Here is a 12,331-nt window from a genome sequence, read left to right as displayed (position 1 = left end):
AGGGAGGAGCGCAGCTCTGATGACCAGACCAAATCGGGGAAGAAGGGAAGGCAGAGCTGCTGGTCCTTGAATTTCACTTTGCTCTTAGCCTAATTGACTCTTCTGCTTTGCAGGAGGCCCAACAACCGAGCTGAGCTTACCGAGATCCCGGGAAGACCCGGCTGGAGCCAAGGCTGCCCGGGAAGGCCAAGTCCGACTTGCTTTTTTTGAAGAGGACGCGCCTGGTAGGGACTGTAATATTGGCCCAGGAGCCGCTCTTTCTCAGGAGCGCCTAAAGCGCGCGGCCATCTCTAGAAAACAGTCTTCGGCGCGTATTTCCTTTTATCGTCAACCCAGAGCCCCACAGCGGCTAAAGCAAGAGGCCAAAAATGTTTTGGAGGATGAAAAACAAAGGCAGGAAGTGGCGGCGGCCTGACGGTGCGTGTGTGTCTGTAGAGAAGGGAGGGAGCCCTTTTAATCTCTTCTTGTTTTTCTAAACTTCAAGGTCTAGGCGGTTCTTGAAGGGCCCGGCCGCGTTGCGTTTGGCGTTGGCCGCCCGGCTACAAGGCCTGCGACCGCTCCAGCTTCAGCAGGCGGAAAAGGCTAAAGACGCAATTTAGTGAGCAAAACAGACCTAGTCTTTCCGAGGCTTCGTTTGATGTGGCCCTAAAGGGTAGGGTAGGGGAGGGCATGGGAAGAAGATGTACAGCCTCTCCCGGGCACTCCTTGGCGCTCTGAGTGCCATCCGCCTTCCTAGGCGGGATATCGGAATAAAGTGTGTTCGGGCGCCTCTGCCCAGCTGTCGCCTCCGCTTCTTCTTGCAGCCCAACGAGGGTGGGGCTAGGGGCAAGGGCTGGAGAGCCTTGGAGGGCACCAGTTCCTGCGCACGGGAGTAACGTGAGGCCTTATCAATGCAGCGGTTGTGCAAGGGGCGTTTCCAGTACAGTCATTCCAGCGGCCAAAGCTGCCAAGGACCATCGATGGGCAAGGGCAGCTCACTCTTAGGGAGGGAAGAGCTGGGAACACGGAGCATCTCCAGACTCCAGAGTTCCAACCCCAACTTGTTTGTCCTCTAGGTTGTCCTCTTGTCTCATTGAGACTGCCCTTTGTCCCTGAAATTTGGGGATCCGAAGGTACTTGAAGCCCTTTGAATAATTACCATGTGACTGCCAACTCCAGTCTCTGCCCACTCACCACGCTCCTGCTCCAGCTGGTCCAGGCCACTGCCCCTGGGTACCCACCTCTGCCCTGTCTCTATTAGTGCCATCTCTCCTTCTCTGTAGCCTCTGCCTCTTCTGATTCCCCTTCTAGGCTAAGCAAGAGCTAAGGTGTCACCCAAGGACCCCCAACACTCAGGCACAAAGAAGGAGAGCTGTTTTATCGTCAGAAAGCTGTTGGATTTCTGACTCGCTCAATTTGTGCCTCTACTAGGGAGCTGACCTGGGTCTCTTCCTCCTTCCTTGAAATATTCCTCTATTCCAAGGTCCATCTCTTCTTCTACACTGTCTCCTCTTTTTGAGATCCAGCTTCTGCTTTTCTGGACTGGTAATATAGGCTGGTGTCTGGTCTGGGAGGGATCAGCTCCAACAGAGGATGGGAATCTGGCTTCAAAACTTAATAATTTCCCCCTAGTGGATTTTCCCCCCCACCTCTCCTTGCTGGTCATACCCTGCAATTTAACCTGCCTGTAAATGCTGCACTATTTCTACAAAGCTACATAGAAGATTATTTTCACTTGGGTAGACCAGGTGCAAAGAGCTGGCTGGTATGTTTGGATGTCAGTGACCAATAAAGCCTTTTCTGGGTTGGAAGCCAGCCCTCCATTTGGGAGATTGATCCTTCCAAATAGAAAGTGTCCTGGGGAGGGTACCTCTCTCCTCCATAGCTACTGGGGAGGTGGGCTATTATCTGGGAAGACTAGAGAGATCTCCCAACATTTGTTCTCAGAAATGTCTTTTGACATTCCTAAGTGCTGCCCGGAGGTGGCACTGAGGCTGCAAGGAAATGTCAAGAGACATACTTCTATCACTACCAGGTGAAGGCACAGGTTAATTTATCCCCTTGGTGAGCTGCATAGTTCTCCCCCAAGTTCTCTTGCCCTTCACTAAAACAGGAGAACATGTAATGCCTTGAACTTGACCTCAATGGTATATTACTATGACTTTCAGGTTCAATCCCATACTGAAATACCCTTAACCATCTGAGGAAGTCCACCTCCTTCTTCTGGCCACTGGGGGGTGAGCACAGGACTCAGCTAAGTGTCTGAGATGCCTAGGCAATCTGCTTATTATTTAGTGAATCCCAACTTGATAGGAGAAGAGAGGGTTCCTTCCTTTTAGGAGAACTGTTTTAATTTTTATTGTTGTGGACTACTAGAGAGGATTTTTTTCCCCTGTAGAGTGGAAATAAATGGAGGAGGTGGGAGAGCTTTGAAGGGTGAAGTTCTCAGCAGCGCCTGGCTTCCATTCTCCCAAACAGGTTTTCTCAGCTGAGTGTGCCTGCAATAAAGACAAAAAAGAAGGCAACCCAGCCACAAGTCCTCTGGAACTAGGATCCAAAGCTGTGAATCTCAGGAGGCCCACATCCTCCTAAGGCTTCCTAGGGTAGTGCCCTGCCCTAGGAGCCTCTCCCCACCTGCCCTGCCAGGCAGTTCTACGATGGGTCCAACATACAGAATCCATTCCCAATACATCTTCCCTCAGTCCTAGGGATAAAGCCCAGCTTTTCTGTGAAAATAAGACTTTTGTGGGCCCCCTTTAATTCAGCTCAGTAGCAAATGGGCTAAAATGATTTGCTGACAACTGGGTCTGATGTTTGACAGGGGAGGCTAGCTATGAGAAGACCAGAGGGGCCCCCCAGCTCCAGACCCTATTTAAGGGGCCCAGAGTCGGGGATGTTTACTTTTGGGTAGAGTTCACCCAGACTGGTCGGTAGGAGAGTATCAAGGGTCTCACCAAAGGCCTGGAGATCAATCAGGAAGCAGGCCTGAACTCAGGAACCTCAGGAATTGCTCCCCAGCAGGGTCTTGGCTCCCTGCCGGATCCGCTGCTTGTTCCTACCTGGGCCCCAAACGCCGAAATGAAATAGCCACGTCCGCTTCCCTGGGCTTGCAGGCGGTGTCTCTCCCTAGACTAGGCCTCCACGGGCTCCAGTCTCCTCGTAGGTCCGGTAGATTTCCCCCTTCGCACAGGGCCTGGGTCACCCTGGGCTGTGGACACTCTACTCTCCAGCAGAGTCTGGGACAGGAGAGCTGGAAACCAATAAGCCCAGCTTCCCAGGCTAGCAGCACCCTATTGCAACAGGAATGACAACTTAGTACGGGCCCTTTCAGTGGCTAGAACAGCCCGGCCCAGTGAAGGCAGCCGGGAACTTGACCTTTGGTGCTAGTGGAGAGTGCTCTCTAAGCCGCGGAGAGGGGGGCCTGCTGTACCCAGCTTCTCCCACCCAATAGCAGCCTGGACAACCCCTGCAGGCTGTGCCGCTCACCCCCACGCCCCCTCTCATTTTGTGGCGGGTCCTGGGCCGGCAACAAAGCCCCCAGCGCTGTTCTCACCACCTCCTTTGCGAGTGTCTGCCACCTCATTTTCCTTCCAAGGCCAGAGGATTCAAACTACAGCCAGCCAGTCTGAGGCCCTCCCGGCACATCTTCCTTGCCTGACACCCAGCGTCAGGCTTCCACCCTGGGTGCCAACCGGGCTGCACTGGCGCCAAGTTCCCGAGTGCAGGCCTGGCCTCCGGCTGCGGGAGGCGCCAGAACCTATAGCCCAGTCGAGCGACGGAGAGGCGGACCTCAGCGAGGCCTGAGGCCGCTCCCGGCCAGCCTAGGCTGGGACCCGGGCCTCCAAGGTGTCGGCATTTGGTTACTTGGATCGGTGACGTGGTCCGCAAGCCCAGCTTGCTCTCCTCTCCCATCCCACACCTTCGGCCCGGGCTCAGCAAGAGGAAGGATTTGGTAGAGGAAAGCACGGTTTCTTTTCAGCCGGTCTCCGATCCCTTTTAGAGAAAATGCGCCTGTCAAGTTTTATTTCCCGTTGCAAACCACCCTCCACGCTGCCAAGAATTAAGACTCGGAGAGATTCAATACCCGATTATTCTCTTGGGGAGTGAAGGGCGGGGCGGAGAAGAAGGCACCCGCACAAAACACTCGTTTGAATCGGTTTGTCCTCATCAAAGCACGCCAAGAGGGTGCCGCGAAGGCCCGTCCGGGCATGGTGACAGTCGCCTGCAGCAGCCGGGCCAATCGGCCAACAAATGTCCCCGCTCCTCCCGAGTCCCTGGCCCTCCAGGGTCCCTGACCCACCAGGGTGTCCGTCGCAGGTTTCTGGGATCTACTGTTTTGAAACCTCGGCCTACAGTCCTGGTCGCACACCACATCCGGCTCATAACAGCCAGAGCCAGGCCGAATCTCTAAGGGTTGGAGCCTCCATTTTGAGTAGGGGCTTTATTAAGAAAAGTGGAGGATTTTGAGCTGCACCTCTGCGCCCAGGGGTATGACATCTGGGAGTCCCCGAAAACATTTCAACACATCTACAACCCCACATTTACAACCCGGCATCTCTCGGACATCGTGTAATGATCTCCGAGACGCCTTATAATGATTTCTGCTTTTCAGGGGCGAGACGGAACCCGGCAGAAATGAAATCAACTGTGTCCAGAGCTTGGCTGCTTTTAAAGAGGAATTTTCAACGCCGGCGTCTTTTTTCCCTTCCTTTAAAACCAAATTTTAAACAGCAAGCACTTCGTAGGCATTCGTGGACGCTAAAAAGATGCATGAGTTGAGAAACCACCCAGTAGAAATAGGGTATTTTCTTAAATAATGAAACTGGACCAGCGGATAAAAAATTAATTAGCGTGCCTGTTCTAAAACCTAGACATAAATCTCCCCAGGCCGCTTGGATAACACTGCATCTTTGCTTATGAAAATTGGGATGTGATCAACTCTCTGCACATTCCTCTGATTCTCCAGGTCTTGGGCTGCTGACACTCATTCGATCAACTTTAAGGGAATGTGAATAAATCAGCCAGCCTCTAGCGTCTCCTCAGGGAAAGGTCCCCAGGTCCAGAAGGGTACCTCTGAACTAACGGAGTCTAGGGATTAGCAGTCCTGGGCAGCCTCCATTAGTGCAAGTTCCTCAGTGAGCAAGCAAGAAGCAGCAGCATCACCAAACTCTCCAAACACACGCAGTAGGGTGCGATCTGCACATGTATATTACACGGTGAAATCTGTGTTCTTAACTACCAGCATACAAATGTATAACTCTCAACTGAATTTTGCTGCCTCCTGAATTTTAAGAAAACATTCCAAATAGGTTGGATTAAAAGAAATAATAATTGATTTTTTATATCCTTTTTCTTTCGTTTTCCCTTTCCTTTTTAACAACAACAACAACAATTTAAATTAATAGTTTCAGCTCCACATCAGGCATAAACAGCAGAGGACTGCACGGTGGTATTTTACAATCAACCACTTAAAATACCTTAATAAATTGGACAGTATTAAGAACAGATGGAAAAAATAAGTTTCTCTCTCTTTTTTTTTAAAGTTCCACATTTATAGTTTGTTATCCGGAATGGTTTCCTTTTTAGAAAAATAATACTTCACTCAGCATTCAATCATACTACCTATGGGTCAGTGTCTGAATTATTATTCATATTTGTCAAGAAGAATGTCTTTTATATAAAGATTTAGGTTGGTTGATAATTGGGCATTAGGGAGCCAAGCTCAAGTTAGCTAGCAAATCCATGAAAATTTTATACAAGAGGAGTTAGACAAGATCCGCATGATCAATAGCCATTTTTAAACATGAAAAAACAAATAAACAAACAAAAAACAACCCAAACTCAAAACCTCTGAAATACCTTCTTTCATGACAGTTTCAAAGAATGGAGAGAAGAAAAAAGAAGGCCACTACTTTACCCAGGGTTCCTGTGGTGGCGATGGCGGTGGAAAGGGGCATATTTGGGCTGCAGAGTTGCAATTGGCCTCCTTTCAGAACATTTCTTACATCTAAAGAAACATAGCCCCCACCTGCAGAAGAATCCACTTTGGAGCTGTTCAAAAACATACAATTTGATGCATCTTTGAGGGGATTTTCCACCACTTTAAACATTTTAGGAGAAAGTTGTTACTTTGACTTGATGGTAGCTCATTTTAGAAACAGAAGAATGTGATGTGCTGAGGTGGGTCTGAAGTACCATTTTCATTTGATTCCACAAGTAGAGTGAAAATCCTCAGGGTAGCAAAATAAGATCATGCTTCAGCAGGTCAGTCTATATGTGTTATAAAGCCATCTTGTTTTGAGACATCTTTAGAAATTTTTTCCATAATTCACCATCTATAAAGAATCGCTAAGTCTTTAGGCAAAATTCCATCAGCAGGTCTGTCTGTAATCAACCAACATTGCAATCTATAATATGATTAATTCGGTTCTCTGATTCATTATTACTTTCCTTTTATCTCTAACATAAAGTTAAATTAACCAAAATCTCAAAATTTTGCATCCCTAAACTCCTGGTTCCACTAGTATTTTTATACTTAGTAATATGTGTATAGTATGGGTTAGACAAAAACACATTCTCTATGTGTATATTAAGTATGATAATGTACAGAAATATTATTTAAGAATCGAAACACAGCACCTAATGTGTTGTTAGGGGTCAATAAACAGTAGTTATATTATTATTGTTGTTTTGACGGTGTTTGTTAGTGTTAAGTATATATATTTCCCTCACAAATTAAATGGCAAATTTGCAAGCATCAATGTAAGATTGCATACCACCCGGGAACAGCACATTGGCTCCAAGCTCTCTGGGATAACTCAGCATCTGCATCCATATTATGGTCATTTTGCAGATCTGAGATCTTTAAGCATTGCATATCATCGACCTCTCAAGAGGTGGATTTCTTTGAATTTCTGAAATGAAACTCTAGAACTCTAGAGTTACCAAGGCACCCAAAGCTTTTTATTTGCCGTAAAAACTCCACAATAACTTTAATTAGGATGGTAGACCACCTTGGGAAGTGAGGGCCAGAAAAAGTGGTTATTTAAGCACACCTCTTAGACTGTTACAAACAAATGCACAGCTTTAAAATAGATCTTCAGACATCTGATGCAGAGTAAGTCACTGTGACGACAAATCAAACTTGGCCATTAAAGAAAAGGAGCAAAATTTCATCATGTAAAGTACATTGTGTACCCCAACTCCAGAAATCACCTTAAATTACAGTATCTTGGGTCATCAGTAATTAATGATACTATATCTGTACACAGCTTCTACAAATATATATATACAAGCACACACAAGCACTGGTGCAAATGTATACATGTATACACATATATGATATATTCACATATATACAGGCACATGTATAATTTACATATATTTAGATGTGCTCCATCTAGAGCCAAGAAAACAAGTACTAAATTCCTTAAAACCGTGAATCAAGGAGGTAAGAACTTTTGATTCCCTTAAAATTGAAGAATTACAGGAAGATTTATCAACACGAGGGGGCGCCCTTGATCTACTAATCCAGCAAAGGCCAATTCATGAGCTGTCAAAAGTCAAGGTCACAAATTGTCTTTTTTCATCAAGGTCAAGGTTTAAGGCCCTTCCTAGTCCTGTCATTTCAACAAATATCAAAACCTGCCCTCTCAGACAAATGCAAACCCAATAGCAGATCTTAAAATGCAACAGCCTAGGCATTGCTAATACTAAACTGGTTTTCTTTCATTTTCCACATGGAGCCTGGAAATTTGTACTATCTCTTCCTTCTCTCTTTTTCCTCCTTTCAGAATACCTGACACATTCACCTTCTTGAAACACTTATCATTTTTAGGATTTTAGTTATGCAGGACTTGTCCCTTTGCTTAAAAAAAAAAAAAACAACTGTAGGAAAAAAGAGAAGAAATAGAAAAGTTGAATAATAATAGAAAAGAATGGTCCTTGGTTTGTATAAGACTTGCTCCTTTCTCTCTGTGCAGTGCACGTTCAGCATAGGAAAGTAATGAGCATTTTCTCCAGATTTTGATGGTAGTGACTCTTTTATTAACAGCATAATATCACTATATCTCCATCTACATGTCTAAGTTTTCTTTCCTCCCTTTTTACTAGGGATATTTTAAAAACAGGTGCACAAAAACATTTTCACATTGTGCTGAACGTCTTTATTTACAGGATAGTATTTTAGTGACTAGGAACAAAATGAATGTGCTGGTTTAAATAACTGTTAAAATGTACTATGAGGATGAATCTCTAAACTTTCTAATGCAGGCCCATAACAAAAGCAAGAAACAAACCAACAACAAAAACAAACAAACAAGCAAAAAAAAAAAAAAACCCAAAGGACAAAATATTAATTCCTTAACAGATTAAAATATAGACTGTAGGGGCATCTAAACATTTTGGGGACATGGATTTCCATTCTGAGTTTTCTAAAATAAAGGGGACAAAGGTTTGTTCTCATTCTTCTAGCATAATGCTTAATATGCATTGGGAAATGCCGATTTAAAAGAATTGTGTTCAAACCAAAGTCCATCATACTGGAAAGGGACTTCCCAGAATACCTGGCATAAAATGGATTCTGTGGTTCATCTGATAATATGCTTTCAACATTTTTATAAAGTTATAAATCCTTTAAAAACTAAAGATATTGGGGTAGTAAATAAGGTTCAAATGCCACAAATTATGCTTATATGCAATTAAAAAGTATTCTCAGAAGGATATTCCCCACAGGGATGTCCTTTGTAGCCTCAAAGGTTCAGCTGGTTATATATACTACTAAGTCGAATTATCCTCAAAAGAGCCTTTCTTTCTCCCTTCCTAATGAATAGTCCAAAATCATTATTTCAGTACATTCTTCTCTCTCTCTCTCTGAATATGTACAGGTAACCTTTTATAGAACATACAACAACGAGAGGGATTTCACTAAGATTTACCTGAGCAGTTACTTAACATGCAACCAGGATGGTGACCCAAGGACAAGCAGATAGATGTCTCTTGCTTTTGTAACCAAAGTTTGGATCAGATCGTTACCATCTAAAACAGTGCCCTAAAATATACTGGTCACATAAATACTTACAAGATTTTAGTTAATGCGTAACTTATCTGAAATTGCATATTTGGGGGTTGACTTTGACTCTAGAGTTTTTCACTTAATGGTCTGGTAGGGTTGGCTGGAGCACCAGTCTTTATCATTTCTTAAAGTTTGTTTTTTGTTGGTTTTTAATTTTTTTTTTTTCAAGTTGTAGATTCCACCAAAGACGAAGAGGTCCCCTTTAAGAGAGCAAAATGTCAGTGTCCTTCTCTTTCTTGAATTATTATTAAGCATTATTATCATTATCTGGGCAAACCAATTAGTTTTGAAGTGTTTCTTCAAGTAGCCCTCTTGCTCCATTTTTAATCCATTAGCTAGTGGTCTTCAGTTTGTTGATGACTTTTTTCTCTTTGACCCTTCTGTTCTGGAACCAGATTGTGACCTGTCGCTCCGACAGGTTCGTTGTAGCTGATATCCGCCTCCGTTTGTCCTTGGTAATGAATTTGTTTGTAGCATATTCCCGTTCAAGTTCTTTTAATTGCACCTTGGTGTAAGGCACGCGCTTCTTTCTCCCCCTCCTATAGGAGCTGGCATCTGAGGGATGGGTGACCACGTCTGGAAGACAGGGGAGAGGGCATGTTATGTAGGGATCAGACCTAAGCAAGCACACAAGTTCGATCGGAATCATTCGCCGCCTCACGGCACTGGTTGTGCTTTGCCATGCGCTATACAATCCGTCCTTCCTCCAAAGCCTGGAGGGTGAGTTAGTTTTGAAATGACCAACCCAGCCAGGTCATTCCACACAGGCTTTCAGATAGATTGCCTGACTCACACCTTGACACCCGCCTCGGGGAACAATCCTTCTGTGCCTGACTCCCTGCTGTAAAGCCCAAACCCCAACACTGGATGCTTCTGGACTGCAACCATTTTGGAAAAACTGATTATGCGTAATTTAGAGAGCCATTTTTCCATCCTTACAGTGGTGTCAAGAGTTGGGGAAGGTGGGACACAGAGCGTGTAGAAAGTCAGCGGGGATCCCCACAAATCCCCTCCCAGCCACCCCTCACCCAAAGGCAGTGTGGGCAGCGCCAGCTAGCTGAGGTCTAACTCCCATAAGGGTAGCACTGCTAGGGCGGGTCAGGGAGAGAAACAGCGGGGTAGCAGGGTGAGCCAGGCGCGAGCAGAGGAGAAGTGGGAGCAAACCAGGCGGACCCAGGGCTTGGAAGGGGGTGCCATTTACCCGGCAGAGTGGACTTCCAGAGATGGGGAGGCTGCGACTGCTCTTTGGGGCAGTACATTTGGCCGTTCCAGCCGTTGGGCAGAGCCCAGGGCTGGTAGCTTTCCATAGGAAGACCCAGAGCCTCGTGCCGTGACTCGCCTGGGCCCCCGAGGCCCGGCACCACCGGCATATCCAGGTAGCCAGGCACGGGCTGGTGGTGGTGGTAAGGCCCAGCCGCATAGCCCTGGTGGTAGAAGGCAAATTCCTTGGCGCGGGAGCTGAACTCTTCTGCTGCGGGGCCGGCGGTCTCCATGTATTTGTCAGCGAAGGCGGCAGCGGCCGAGGCGGGCTGAGCGCACGACTTGATGGCGTTGGGGTGCGGGCCCATTCGGGCGCACGGGTAGTAGCCGCTGCCGAAATAGCCATAGGGCAGCGCTGCGGGCCCCGACGAGCTCTGCGCTGCAGCGGAGCAGGGGCTGCACTGCTTGGCGGCCTCGGCGCCGGCTGGGCCAGCTGGGCCGGGCCCTCCGGAGGACGACGCGGCGGCAGCGGCAGCAGCGGCGGCGGCGGCGGCAGCGGCGGCAGCAGCAGCCGACGGGGGCGCCTCCCCCGGCGCGCTGCTGTAGGCAGCTGCGGCGCCGGGCGCCAAGGGAGCCGGGTGCGCCATCAGGTTGCGGCACTGGTTCGCCGCGGCTGCTGCGGCTGCTGCAGCCGCCGCCGCCACCGAGAAGTTACCCCCAGCGGCCGCGGCTGCTGGGTGGGGAAAGCCCCCACCCCCGGCTCCGGCAGCTGCCGCTGCCGCCGCTGCCGCCGCTGCCGCCGCCGCCCCTTCCATGTTCTTGTTGAGTTCGTCGGCCACCAGGCCGCCGCCGTTGTCGTAGAGAAACATGACGGTGGGCTCGATCCAGCGTGGGTGGAGGAGCACGGAGGCTGTCATAGCCCGAGCCGCATGGAGAAGACCCCAGTGGCGCTGTTTTAAAAAGCCCCCAAGAAGTGAAGAGCGCGCAGAGCGGGGCCGGGGCCCGAGCGAGGGGGGCGGATCGCGCCCCGCGGGGTCGCGCCATGCGGCCGCCCATTGGCCCAACCACCCCCGCTCCGCCCACGGCGTATGCAAAGCGGGCGGCTCCAGCCCAGGGTCTGCGTTGTGCACCCGTTTTCCCAGCTGTAGCCTCAGGGTCCCTAGCGCCAGCTTGGGCCAAGGGGCTGCGCACCATTCACCCAAGGGAGGCGGGGGATGGGGCCAATGGGACAGGAAAGGAAAGGGGACCTCCTCCCCAGTCCCTCTGATTTTTTTCCACATCCCAGTGGGACCCAGAGCCACACAAGCAGGCAGGAAAGGAGGTGTGGGCGGGCGCAATGTTAGGTTCAGGGCCCAGGCGGTGGGACAGGGCAGGTAAATCTACCAGTGCCAGGAATGCAAGAGTGGCGAGTACGGGGTCTAGCACAGGCTAGGTGTTTCTTGGGGTCTCCGGGGTTGTTTTCTTGCAGGTATTCAGTAGTCTGCAACGAGATCCCAAAGTGGACACCTGCACCGTTGACCTGGACAGCGTCGCGATTTGTGCCTTTTCTGGAGAACAGTGGAGGGGCGCTTGCTGCTTGTCACTTGGCTCATGGGTCCCAGGATATTGCTCCGGAAAACCTGGACTGCATTTAGGGGCCTTCTCTCCTCTGCACAGTGTCCGAGGACAATTTCATACACTCATATTTAGGACTAGAGACTCAGAACGACCCCTCCTAGATAAAGCTGACTGACGCGCACACTCACATACACACACATAGTCTGCTGTTCATCACGCTAACTAAGCAACAGTTCATCCTCTTCCTCTAGAGATTTGGAGACCGAGAAAGCTATCAGTTTGCACGATTTCCCTCACCCCTTGGCGCCAACCTCTCCAGCAGGGCTGGCTGGCCCTAGAAGGGGCTTAAGAAGAACAGGCCCCAGCTGGGTCGTTGGCGAGACTCGAGCTCCCATTTTGGGCCTAGTATGACTTCTCAGAGCCTTCTCAGCGTCGGAGCTGACTCTGCCGGCACCTGGGCATCCGCTATCTCCCTCCGCTTAAGGGCAGGGCAAAGGGACTCTTTGGAGCCACTTCACCGTC

At 48.7% G+C, this 12,331-nt stretch overlaps 1 protein-coding gene across 1 annotated transcript; it reads right to left on the bottom strand.

The window, feature by feature from the left end:
* Nucleotides 1–9,383: 9,383 nt before the first annotated feature.
* HOXA13 (homeobox A13) lies at nt 9,384–11,169 on the bottom strand. The gene is made up of 2 exons (XM_006832186.1): nt 10,254–11,169; nt 9,384–9,628 (listed from the first exon to the last, which is right to left on the bottom strand). The coding sequence occupies exons 1-2, from the start codon at nt 11,167–11,169 to the stop codon at nt 9,384–9,386; spliced, it is 1,161 nt and encodes a 386-aa protein (XP_006832249.1).
* Between the last annotated feature and the right edge of the window lie 1,162 nt (nt 11,170–12,331).

This window comes from Chrysochloris asiatica, unplaced genomic scaffold (genome assembly GCF_000296735.1).
Source record: "Chrysochloris asiatica unplaced genomic scaffold, ChrAsi1.0 scaffold00006, whole genome shotgun sequence".
Lineage (NCBI taxonomy): Eukaryota > Metazoa > Chordata > Mammalia > Afrosoricida > Chrysochloridae > Chrysochloris > Chrysochloris asiatica.
This window is presented reverse-complemented; position numbering and strand designations above follow the sequence as displayed.